The sequence below is a fragment of the Giraffa tippelskirchi genome, chromosome 4 (assembly GCF_054371585.1).
Source record: "Giraffa tippelskirchi isolate mGirTip1 chromosome 4, T2T-mGirTip1v1.2.pri, whole genome shotgun sequence".
Classification (NCBI taxonomy): Eukaryota; Metazoa; Chordata; class Mammalia; order Artiodactyla; family Giraffidae; genus Giraffa; species Giraffa tippelskirchi.
In genome coordinates, this window is record NC_137278.1 from 64338500 (window position 1) to 64351508 (window position 13009).

General features: G+C 38.4%; 1 protein-coding gene across 9 annotated transcripts in view; it reads left to right on the top strand.

Moving 5' to 3' along the window:
• The window catches only part of EFEMP1 (EGF-like fibulin extracellular matrix protein 1), a 74536-nt gene extending 64001 nt beyond the window's left edge, over positions 1 to 10535 (top strand). For all 9 annotated transcript variants that reach the window (XM_081589607.1, XM_081589603.1, XM_081589611.1 and 6 more), the window contains 3 exons: positions 3524 to 3647; positions 3727 to 3922; positions 9910 to 10535. In XM_081589607.1, the coding sequence (XP_081445733.1) occupies positions 3524 to 3647; positions 3727 to 3922; positions 9910 to 10071 (482 nt within the window). In that variant the 3' untranslated portion in view covers positions 10072 to 10535. The remainder of the gene's footprint in view (positions 1 to 3523; positions 3648 to 3726; positions 3923 to 9909) is intronic.
• Positions 10536 to 13009: the final 2474 nt, after the last annotated feature.

Sequence of the window (13009 nt, forward strand, 5' to 3'; positions counted from 1 at the left end):
AAATTCAAGATGTTTTTATGAAAATTTACCTAGCAATATAAATGACTAGTAGCAAATTTTTTCTAGAACAACAGTAAAATTTTGTTAAGAAAAGAAAACATCTAGGAAAGGAGATAGGATTCTTAGTCTGCATCATGATTTTGCAGGGAAACATTAACTCACAGGAACATCTACTACCTGATACTTTATAGCATGCATGTGATGATTCAACTAGAATCTAACCACAAAACATGAGCATAATCAGAATGTAGTTCATTTACACAAGTAACATCTTTCTACCCCTTTCAAGGTTACTAGAGAGTCTGTAATATTAATTGTGGAAAAACATTGCATTCCAAAGTTTTTATTTTCTGAACTCTAATTGAGAGTTTTAACATGAATATTACATGCAGGAAAATGTTAGCCAGAGGGTCATCTTAACCAATTTCCCTGGAGCCCTTCAAACAAATATCTATGTGTTTTTTTAATCATAAACGGACTTGATACCCAGCAAAAGACAGAAACAAGTTAGCATTCAGTTACCTGCCTACTTTATTTATATGGAAACATTTATATCTGTTATAAAAGGTGAAATGCAGTGGAATTGCAAATAAGGGATTCATCAGTGTTGTATCTTGAAGAATATTTGTTAAACTAAAACATTTTTTGTAAAAGAGACCATTCTTTTAAGGTATGAAACAATTGGTTTACCCCACTGAAAGCATCCCTTCCCAACAGTCCACAGGTTAAATTAATACCAAAATAGTTTCGATTCTCACCTTCCCCTGAAAAGTTTATTTGGGGGATGAAATAACCCCAAACTGTTCTCATTTCCACAGTCTTTCAAAAATGAAAACTCTCTGTGTATGTGCTGGTTGGTGTGGGGAGGGGAAAGGGACAGTGGTGAGGAAGAGAAACAGAGAGAGAGAGAGAATATTCAGATACACAGACACACTCATGAAATATTTTAATACTATTAATCATTTCTGAAAAACTTTCCAAAATGATTAAGGAGCTGATTATGCTAGGCTGTAAATTACTGGAAGTAATAAATAAAATTATTACATAAAGTTTCCTTTTGCCACTTTTGAACTCCATATAACAAACCAGTCCTGTAGCTAAACAGCATCTTTATTTTTCAAAAAAGTGAAAAATATTGAAGGGACAAGTCAGCTGTGATTTCTTCTGAGGAATCTAAGTTCTTTCTTTAGCCATAGCCAGTCCAAAAGAAGATACTTTTTGTAACTGACTCTTGGAAACTGCATGGCTTTTCCAGTCTCCTCTTGGGTTCCAGATAGCTCTTGCCAGTTTGGAAACTAAAAGAAAATTTTTTTTCTCCAAAGACAAAGAATGGAATTATTCTCATTTAGAGGATGCAGTACCTTGTGGTGGAAAGATGCCTGTCACTACCTGTATACACTTGGGTCAGCCACTTAACCCTTATTTGTTTTTCCTTCATGCCAAATAGGGATATCTTTCTCACCATCTCCACATGTTGTGCAAAGAGCAACTTAGTTCAGTTTCAGTCAGTAAATCAGTTCAGTCGCTCAATCGTGTCTGACACTTTGCGACCCCATGAATCGCAGCATGCCAGGCCTCCCTGTCCATCACCAACTCCTGGTGTCTACCCAAACTCATGTCCATTGAGTCGGTGATGCCACCCAACCATCTCATCCTCTGTCATCCCCTTCTCCTCCCACCCTCAATCTTTCCCAGCATCAGGGTCTTTTCAAATGAGTCAGCTCTTCACATCAGGTGGCCAAAGTATTGGAGTTTCAGCTTCAACATCAGTCCTTCCAATGAACACCCAGGACTGATCTCCTTTAGGATGGACTGGTTGGATCTCCTTGCAGTCCAAGGGACTCTCAAGAGTCTTCTCCAACACCACAGTTCAAAAGCATCAATTCTTCGGCACTCAGCTTTCTTGATAGTCCAACTTTCACATTCAGTTTAATATTTGCTAAAATCCAGGTGCCTCCAGTGCATTCATGCTATGTGATGAAGGGATAAAAAGATGTGCACGATGGCGCTTACCCTCCAGGAGTTTACAAGCTAATAGAAGGATTGAAACAAACATTCAGATTTCAATAATGCAAAGCAGAAACCAATAAAGGCCCCAAAAGAGGAAAAATGAGATATAAGAATTCAGAGAGAAGAAAGAGATCACATCCCAGCAACTAGGCCATGACTGCCTTGTTAACAAGAATTCAGTAAATTATTTATGGAATAAGTAAATTAACAAAGGAAAATATCTGATTGTGTGGAAGGAATGATTCAGAAAAGACTTACATTGGATAAAATCTTATCACTATTCAAATGTAAAGGGAGGCACACATAAGGATGTGCATATTAATGTAATTTTTGTCATTGTTGTAAATGTAATGGTTCTCTGGAGAAACTGTTCCCTCAGATGTCATCTGGGAACTCTTGATTCCCAAATCTAAACTCAGTCTTTGTCCAGCCTGACCTTTCTACAACGCTCCTTCCTGAGACTCTCTCCTGTTCTGACCTCCTTGAATTGCATTTTCCTGGGTTGCTTCTCACTGCTGACAACCCCTTCCTTAACTCCTCTTCTTCCCCATGATCTTTAAATAGCCACATTCTATGGGCTTCCCTGGTAGCTCAGCTGATAAGGAATCTGCCTGCAATGCAGGAGACCCCGGTTCAATTTCCGGTTCGGGAAGATCTGCTGGAGAAGGGATAGGCTACCCACTCCAGTATTCTTGGGCTTCCCTGGTGACTCAGCTGGTAAAGAATCTGCCCACAATGTGGGAGACCTGGGTTCAACCCTGAGTTGGGGAGATCCCCTGGAGAAGGGAATGGCTACCCACTCCAGTACTCTGGCCTGGAGAATTCCATGGATTATATAGTCCATGGGGTTGCAAAGAGTCAAACATGACCGAGTGACTTTCACTTTCACATGCTAGAATGCTTCATAGCTTCATTTCCTTTCCTATAAACAGCTTCTTAAGGACAGTGTAACCCACTCTCAGAGTACCAACTATCCAGCAGCATACTACAACTTACTGAAACCACATTCTAGCTTTTCCCTCTCTTCAAGCTCCTGAGCCTGCCAATAAACTTCCATCTCCAGAGTTTTTGTTTGCTTTCTCACCCTGGAAGGCCCTCCCCACCTCCATGATAAAAATCCTATCTAACCATCACCTTTTCTAGGCCAAGCTGAGAGGGCTCCTCCTTCCTTCAGCCTTCCCTAATCCCCCAAGAAGTGGTGTCTTTCACTTTTATTTAAGCATCACTTTTATTTAAGCAAAGCCAATGGCCTAGCATTTGGCTTTCAATTCAACAGATGAATAATAAATGCTTGATAAAATATGATGAAATGACACATATTAATCTGTTGAGAATGGTTCCACTACATCTGTTCTGAATTAAATGCAATGAATTCAGGTCCCACAAAGTTTTAGGTCTAAAAACAAATTAAACAGTCCAGATTGTCATATACCTCCTTCTGGTGGCATACTGGCATCTGCCACTTAGGCAATTTACTTATATCAGTAAACTCTTTGACTCTGCATCTCTACAGATATAAATGAGTGTGAGACCACAAATGAATGTCGGGAAGATGAAATGTGTTGGAATTATCATGGCGGCTTCCGTTGTTACCCACGAAATCCTTGTCAAGATCCCTATGTTCTAACATCAGAGAAGTAAGAAAAAACAGAACTTTTGAAACTGAGAATCTTCTGATTTTACCAAGCTTAACAGTGAATACTTTTGTCTCTGCAGCCGATGTGTTTGCCCAGTCTCAAATGCAATGTGCCGAGAACTTCCTCAGTCCATCGTCTACAAATACATGAGCATTCGATCTGATAGGTCTGTACCATCAGACATCTTCCAAATACAGGCCACAACCATTTATGCCAACACTATCAACACTTTTCGGATTAAATCTGGAAATGAAAATGGAGAGTTCTACCTAAGAGTAAGTATCCTGAGGGCAGCCTTAGCTGTTGAGAATGGTTCAAGTTTGTTGTTGAAAGTGAAAGTGAAGTCGCTCAGTCGAGTCTGACTCTTTGCGACCCCATGAACTGTAGCCTACCAGGATCCTCCGTCCGTGGGATTTTCCAGGCAAGAGTACTGGAGTAGGTTGCCATTTCCTTCTCCAGGGGATCTTCCCGACCCAGGGATTGAACCCAGATCTCCCGCATTGTAGGCAGATGCTTTACTATCTGAGCCACCACTTGTTTAATAGTAATTCACTTGGAAAGAAAGCTAACATTTAAAGAGTTTTTATGTGCAGGCATTGTATAAGGCCTTCCTGTATGCATTATCTCACAATCCTCTTGGTAATATTGATACTTGGCAAGATTAATATTTATCTCCATATTTTACAGAAAAGTGAGACCCAGGGAGATGAAATAGCTTCTCTAAAGTTACTCAGATAAAAATTATAGACTCTAACAGAGTTATATGTGACCACCAAAATACAAGCCTGCCTGCACACACACACACTAAATAGATACTACAGATCAGTGATAGCTATTTAATTGTACATAGAAAAAATAATTCCTACAGAACTTTTCAAAAACCCTGAATTCCTTATTGTTACATTCACAAGATTATTTACATTTGCAGACCCAGAAGTATCTGAGAAATGACCCCAACCTCCCACCCTTGTACCATGTATACAACCAATAGTTGTACAATTCTTGCAAATTTCCAGGAAGGCAATGTGAGGTCCCTTTATGGTTTCCTTTTCTTTCATTGCCCAAATGAAATCTTTCTCTGAATTCTGCCATTTCTCTCTTGACAGTGTCCCCTGTGTTATCTTTGCTTCCTCATGTCCCTGACTCTCTTTCTTTAAACTGGCTCTTAGTACCTCTCTAATCCCTCCAAGGGTTTCCCAGCAGATCTTCCTGACTCCAGCGCCTCAGCCTTCCAGTCCCCCTGCAAAATCTTAGCAAGTTCATTTAAGGTTAAAATTCTGACATTTTAAATATGGCTCACCACTTCATGTGAAAATGATGGCACCCCACCAACCAGTTTGCAGGGTTACGGTAACTGTTTCATGTTAAGGATGTTATTCATCCAGTTACAATTTTCTCAAAACTCCTTTGGGCACTCTTCAGTTTTATTCGAATTTTAAGGTCAATATTTCATTTTGAGAATATAAAAAGTAAATTGGGAAATTCATCCTTGTGGTAAAGTTTACAGATTTTTAATGTTTACACGTTTATCCTGTTCTTTGATATATTAAGTTCCCTTCCAGCTCCAGAATTATGTGATTCTGTTTCTTTGCCAGTAAATTAGAAATGATTAATTTCTCATGACCAACTTCTGAAGAGAAAAACCCAACCCAAATACAATCTGTTACTATTCTTTTTTCTAATAACTAAAAATAAACTTTTTTAACATTTGATGTTTTAAATTTGAGATATACTAGATATTTATAAGAAACTTACTTTAAAGGAACTTCACACAGTTCAGATAATAACAATTTAATAATTTTAGCCCAAAGAAATCACATTATTTGTAACCCATGGCAACAAAATAGGTTCATCTTAAAATCTACTTTAAAAATAATTTTCCATTTGGAACTCTTAGGTATAATTTAAGAAAAAAAATTTCCTAGGAGTATCAACAAATAGTTATGCAAAGTTCCTGCATTTTTTTTTAATAAACATGGCACTATTAAAGTTTTATGATTCATATCAGTGCACTTATCAACTTGATATTTTCAAATATATATACAGTATTTTTCTCAAGTAAAATCCCTTTTAATGAGTGATATAAAACATTGTCAATTTTTATAATCCCAGAGTTAAATACTACTATTTGAAAACCAAAAAGAAGCATTTAAAATAAAAAGATATTTCAAGACTACTTCTTATCACATAATTCAAAAAGTAGTTGTATCAAATCCTACAAAATGTCTTCACTGAATTCCGCTTGTGCTGAGGCCATTTACAATTAGCAGGCATTAATTAAACACTTATTAAATGCTCAGTTCCATGCTAGGTATATGTAATACACAGCTCCTTATATCAAAGAGCTTTAAATATTACTTTGTGGCATAGCTAACACCTATGAAAACAGCAGCAGTGTTTAATTGTGTTTAATTCCATGGTCCGAGACATCAAAGAATTAGGAGTCAAAGACAATTTCTTGAGAAGCATGAGACTGGACCTTATCCTTGAAAGAATCTGAGGGGTATAGGATTTTATTTATATTCCTTTTGGGAGAATACTGAGAAAATCATCTTCCTTAGAAAAGTGAACATATTAGAAAGAAGTAATACATGAAATTGAAGGTAGAATACCATCCTTCACCCACACCAGCCAATATCTGTCATCCCTTACTGAGACTTGTTTTTCTTCATAACCCTAGCACCACCTTCCATAATATTTATTTGTCTGTGTCACCTACTACAATGTGAGGGCAATGAGCAGAGACATTGTCTATCTGTTCACTTTTCCATGCACAGCACATAGAATGAATGGTACCTGGAATTTTGCAGATGCTCAAAAATATTTTTAAATGAATGAATTAATTCACTCAACACCTTCAAGGTATCACTGTTACCTGTAAGAGGCAAGTATCATGCTAGGTTCTAGAGATAGAGTAGTGAATAAAACCAAACCAGTTTTGGTCCCAGTGAGGCTTATGGTCAAGACATTGAACAAGTGTTCACAAGTGTGCTGAATGTTTCAACTGAACATGGCAAATTCCTCATGAGTACACTACATGTCAACCCTAACCAAGATAGTGGTGGTCTGGGAGCTTCCTGGAAGTAGATTTAAACTGAAGACTAGCAGTTAGAGACTAGCAAATGGAAGGAATAAAAAGCAGACAAGTTGATCTACAACTCCAGGTGCTATAGGCAGAGTGATTTGAGAGAAGCCTGAAGAGATGAGCAGGGCCTATATCACATAATGCATGACAGATCATACTAAGGGTTTCAAGAAGAGGAGTTGCTATCAGATTTTCATTAAAAAAAAAAAAAAAAAACAACCCTGGCTACACTGTAGAGCCTGGATTAAAGTGGAGCAAAAATGGAAATGGAGAGACCAGTAATTCAAAAGATGGGGGACTAGGGTGGTAGCAGTGTGTCCAAAAGAAGTGGACAGGTTTATGATGATATACGAAGAACTACATGACTTGGTAAGCCATTTTTTATGGGGAGGTGAAGGAGAATGAAACACCATGGATAACCTCCAAGTTTCTGTCTTGAGCAACAATATATGGTGGGACCATTTACTGAGATAAGGAAGAAGGAGTTAGTGTGGAGAGGAAGCCAAGGAGTTCAGTTTGGACATATGGAGTACTGGTTGCTTTGAGACTTCCAAGTAAATCTGAGTAGAGTATTGGATATGTGGGCTTGGCATTCATAGTATAGACTTTAAAGTCACTGGCAGATTTGTCATACTTGAAGCCATGGCTATGGATGAGCTCACTCAGGGAGAGTATGTAGGGAGTAGGTGAGATCACTCAGATCTGGGCACTATTATAGTCATCTAGGACCTTAGCCTACAAATCTCTGGCCATGTCATCGCCCATGAACTTCAGCTTCATGTCACTCTGTCACCACCCCAGAGCCACATGATGGACACTTTTATCATGCAGAACAGCTCCACACTGGAATCTTAGTCTCCAGTGATCCCCTCAGGGACTGATTCTCCTTCTTCTCTTTCATGCCCTCACTTTACCCTCAAAGTGATGTTAGTCCTCTGACCCCTCATCCCCCATTTTCTTACAGCCTATCAACTTCTTGGTAGACCCTTGAACTACTGTCATCAGCACCTCCACTCCCTGTCCAGCAACCCTACATCAATCACATAATCCATATCTATTTTCATACCTACCATGTCAGCACAGATTGGTAATATTTTAAATTTTCAGATGTGTCCTCAGTATGCTCAACAATCCTATTACTTTCTTTTGTTCCTTCTTTTCAGTCGCTGATTGCAAATGTCTGCATACTCTTTAAGTACTTCAGTTCAGTTGCTCAGTCATGTCTGACTCTTTGCAACCCCATGGACTGCAGCATGCCAGGTTTTCCAGTCCATCACCAACTCCTGGAGCTTGCTCAAATTCATGTCCATTGAGTCACCCTTCATTTTCAGTAGGTAAATTCAGCTCCTACTCTTCTGAAACCACTGAAACCAACAGTCATGAATTATTTGAACTTATCATCCTATCCCTTGCAAATTTAACCCCATGTGTCCCCCTTCTATCCTCCTTGTTTGAATTTTCCAAAGACAAACTCACTTCTATCCATCAAGGCCAACTCACCCCTGTATTCTTCATTCCATTTCCTTTGGGAACTTACCCTATTAAATTCTAATATACCTCCTACATATCCAACTTGTTTTCCCTCTAGATGTTGCCTCCTCTCTCTATTCTCCCTTCCTAGTCAAGGTTCTTAAAGCATAGTCTGTAATCACAGTCTCTACTTTTTCACTTCCTAGTTACTCTTCCGCCTTCTATTCCCACTACTTTACTGAAATTGCTCTGGAAAAAAAGCCACCAACAGCATCCATACTGCTACATCCAGAGGCATTTTTCAGTTCTGGTCACCCTCATGCTCCCCTGCTCTATGGGGCACTTCTTGCTGTTCATCTGTTTTCTACTTAATTATCTATTTCTTCTCAGCTTCCTTCAATGGCTTCTCTTCTGCCCATCCTTAAATGTTGGCCTCTCCCAGACCCATTATTATCATGTGTACATTTTCTCCCTTGGTTTAATGTGGTGCTAGTATTAAAGAACCTGCCTGCCAATGCAAGAGACATAAGAGACTTGGGTTCCATACCTGGGTCGGGAAGATGCCCTGGAGGAAGGCATGGCAACCCATTCCAGTTTTCTTGCCTGGAGAATCCCATGGACAGAAGAGCCTGGCAGGCTACAGTCCATAGGGTCACAAAGAGTCAGACACAACTGAAGCAACTTAGCACACACACAATTGAAGTGACAGCTAAAGTCCTAATCCATTGTTTCTATCCCTGCCCTCCTCTTGGCATCCAGATCCACACATCTACCTGCCTGCCTGTCCAAACTGATCTCTCGGGACTCTCCAGTACCCATCATATTGTCCGTCAAAATGAAACTGCATCCATTTCTCCAGAACATCCTTCTTTACAAAACTCCCAATTATTCTGGGTGACTATCCTCAAGCAATCAAAAGCCTTCCCTTAATGCTTCAGAGTCCTTCTCTTTTTCCCTGTGTGTATACACCTCTATATGGGCTTCCCTGGTGGCTCAAATGGTAAAGAATCTGCCTGCAATGCAAGAGACCGGAGTTTAATCCCTGGGTCTGGAAGATCCCCTAGAGAAGGGAATGGCAACCCACACCAGTATTCTTGCCTGAAAATTCCATGGACAGAGAAGCCTATTAGGCTGCAGCCCATGGGGTCACAAGGAGTCAGACACGACTGAGAAGCTAACACATACACGTACATATGCCTTTATGCATCTTCATGTAACCCTGCATATCCCCACATATCTTAGCATTTGCCACATTCTATTGAAACTAACTATTTACATATCTCTTGACCTATTAGAATATAAACAGATCCGCAATGGTGAGAAGTGAAAGGTGACAACTTTATTTATCAGTCCAAAAAAATCAGATTCTCACATAAACTGCAGTGTCTATAATGAGTCATTTTCACATGAACTGCAGTCTCTTATTGATATAACTACTCAATAAAAGTGAAGAGAAAAATTAACACAGAGAGATGAAAGAAAAAAAAGAACGATCAAAAAAACATGTTCCTATATCTGAAACTAATGACTGTGTGGACAAGAGACAAGATTCAAGAAAGACTGTAACCAAGAATGGACTAAGTAGTGACTTTAATCCTACCTTAGAATTCTTCCCCTAATTCTTATAAGGAAGTATATTCACAAATAATAGAAACTCCAATAGAGGAAAAATTATTCTCTCACTCCCTCATTTTTCTTTCATTTTAGCAAACAAGTCCTGTAAGTGCAATGCTTGTGCTGGTGAAGTCGCTATCAGGACCAAGAGAATATATAGTGGACCTGGAGATGCTGACAGTCAACAGTATAGGAACCTTCCGCACTAGTTCAGTGTTAAGATTGACAATAATAGTGGGGCCATTTTCATTTTAGTGTTTTTAAAGAGTCCACTGTAGGCATTTAAATCAGCCAAAGAATATTATTATCTTAAAGCACTATTTTATTTATAGACATATCTAGTTCATCTGCATATATATACTGTACACTCATGAATAATTCAAACAATTACACCATGGTATAAAGTGGGCATTTAATCTGTAAAGATTCAAAGGTTGTCTTTCTTACTGTATGTAAATTAGACATTAATCCACTAAACTGGTCTTCTTCAAAAGAGCTAAGCATACTCTTTCTGGTGAAACTTGGATTCTTTTCTGGAAAAGTGGGACCACGCAATGATTGTCTTCTGTGGTGCTTAAGGAAACTTACCATAGCTCCACTGACAGTCTCATAAGGAGACAGCCACCATAACATTGAACAGCATGCAAGTTCAAGAATGAGATTTTAACTGCTTTGTAAGAAAATGGAAAAAGTCAATAAAGATATATTTCTTTAGAAAATGAGGATATTTGTGTTGGTTTTTACTTTTATGATCAGTCTAAATGTAGTTGTTTATTACATAGTAATAAATCACTATCGCATAGTATAGTACTTTCTATATTTTACATTTTTTCAGAAATTTTTGTTATGAATGTAAACAAAAACAGTAAGCAAAATTCCCAAAATGAATAAGATATCCCCTGGAAAATTATTATATTGAGAAATCTGTGGGGAGGAGATGAGAAAACAAATTCATTTCTAAACCACTTTGGAGTTGACCAGAAGAAGCAAACTTGGTGTACTAGTCAGTTTGAGTTGCTATAACAAACTACTGTAGACTAACCGGATGGCTTACAAACAACATAAATTTATTTCTCACAGTCTGAAGGCTTGAAGTCCAAGATCAGGGTGCCAGCATGGTCAAGTTTTGGTGACATGCATAAGTCCTGACCTTCTACTCCCACCTCTAAAATATATATAATTGTAGAAGTACATATAATCTATGTATTAAAATGTGTCTGTGTGCTCAGTTGCTCAGTTGTATCTAACTCTTTGTGACCCCATGGGATGTAGGCCACCAGGCTTCTCTGTCCATGGAATTTTTCAGGCAAGAATACTGGAGTGGGTTGCCATTTCCTACCCCAGGGGATCTTCCCAGCCCAAGGATCAAACTCACATCTCTTGCACCTCTTGCATTGCGCCACCTGGGAAGCCCCTGCATAGGTTATATATACTTCTGGCTTCCCTGGTAGCTCAGCTGGTAAAGAATCCACCTGCAAGGCAGGAGACCCTGGTTCAATTTCTGGGTCAGGAAGATTTTCTGGAGAATGAATAGGTTACCCACCCCAGTATTCCCTGGTGGTCAGTCAGTAAAAGAATACCCCTGCAATGTAGGAGGCCTGGGTTCAACCCCTGGTTTGGGAAGACCCCTTGGAGGAGGGCATGGCAACCCACTCTAGTATTCTTGCCTGGATAATCCCCATGGACAGAGGAGCCTGGCAGGCTGCAGTCCACAGGGTTGCAAAGAGTCGGACACAACTGAGTGACTAAGCACACACAATAATATATTCTACAAATATTTTATACATTATAATTTATATATTTATATAATTTAAATATAATCTATGATAAAATAATAATATATTTTATATATATATTTTTTGGGACCTACAGAAGCCATTAACTGCAAACAAGATGGTTTCCCTTTCATCCCAACACCTAGTCCTATTCACAAATTGTAAACACATGAAAAGGGTTGATAAAGTGTCACTGATGCAATCCCTTTTCTTCTTTTTAATTGTAAAATATGGATAAAACTCACCATTTTACAGTGTACAATTCAGTGGCATTTAGTATATTACAATATTATGCAAATATCACTACTACCTAGTTTTGTAACATGCCCATCACTCAAAAATAAAGTCCATTAGCATACCCATTAGCAGTCACTCCTCATTCCCGCTTCCCACAAGCTTTGGTGGGAGTTACCACTTGTCTACTTTCTGTCTCTCCGAATTTGCCTATTCTAGATGTTTTATGCAACTAGAATCATACAATAGATGTCCTTTTGTGTCTGGCTTCTTTCACTTAGCATAATGTCTTCAAAGTTCAGCCATGTTGCAACATATATAAGTATTTCACTCCTTTTTATGGCTGAGTGATATTCCATTGTATAAATATACTACACTTGTTTATCCATTCATCAGTTGATAGACTATAGTTGATAGGTTGTTTCCACCTGCAATTTCTTTGTATCTGGAGTATCCAAAAGGAAACTGATTACAGTCTAAACCACCCATTTTTAGTTTCATTTTTAACTAAAAAGAAGAGCAAGTGAAAAATAAATTTTATTCACAGAAGCAAAATCCTGAAAGACGCTAACACATGAGTCACTTTACAGGTACAATTGTCCTCAGTAAACATAAAAATCTCATGCTCTCTTCAAACATAATTTGAAATTCAAAATAAAGTAAATATCATCACTGAAAACAAACGAAAGCAGTAAAGCAAAGCTTTGTTTTCAAACTACACGTGACTCCCTCCTTCCCTCCTCCATGAGAATCACTGATTTAAACCAGCTCCCATGGATAAGAATTATAAAAATAATTCATCATCAGAGTCATTACTATTCAGTAGCAAACATTAATTGAGCAGCTTCTATGGTAGTCTCTTCTAACATCTAACAGTGTGATGGAGCATAGAAGAACCAGAATTTGATTCTCAATTCTAACATTAACCAGTTATGAGATTTAGCTTCTTGGCACCCTGGTTTCTTTATACATAAAACTAAGATATTGAAACAAGGTGTTTTTTTCATCTTTAAAAACTATAACTATTCCTTATACCTGAGCTGCATTGAGAGAAAAGGTGGCTCTATTTCCCAAACTTTTTACAACATTTGAGTCTTCTTTGTATGCAGTGGCTGCTGGGAAGCATTGGACATTGGTAAAAAAGAAAACTAATAGCTCCTACCCCAAAACATGTCTTCAAAATG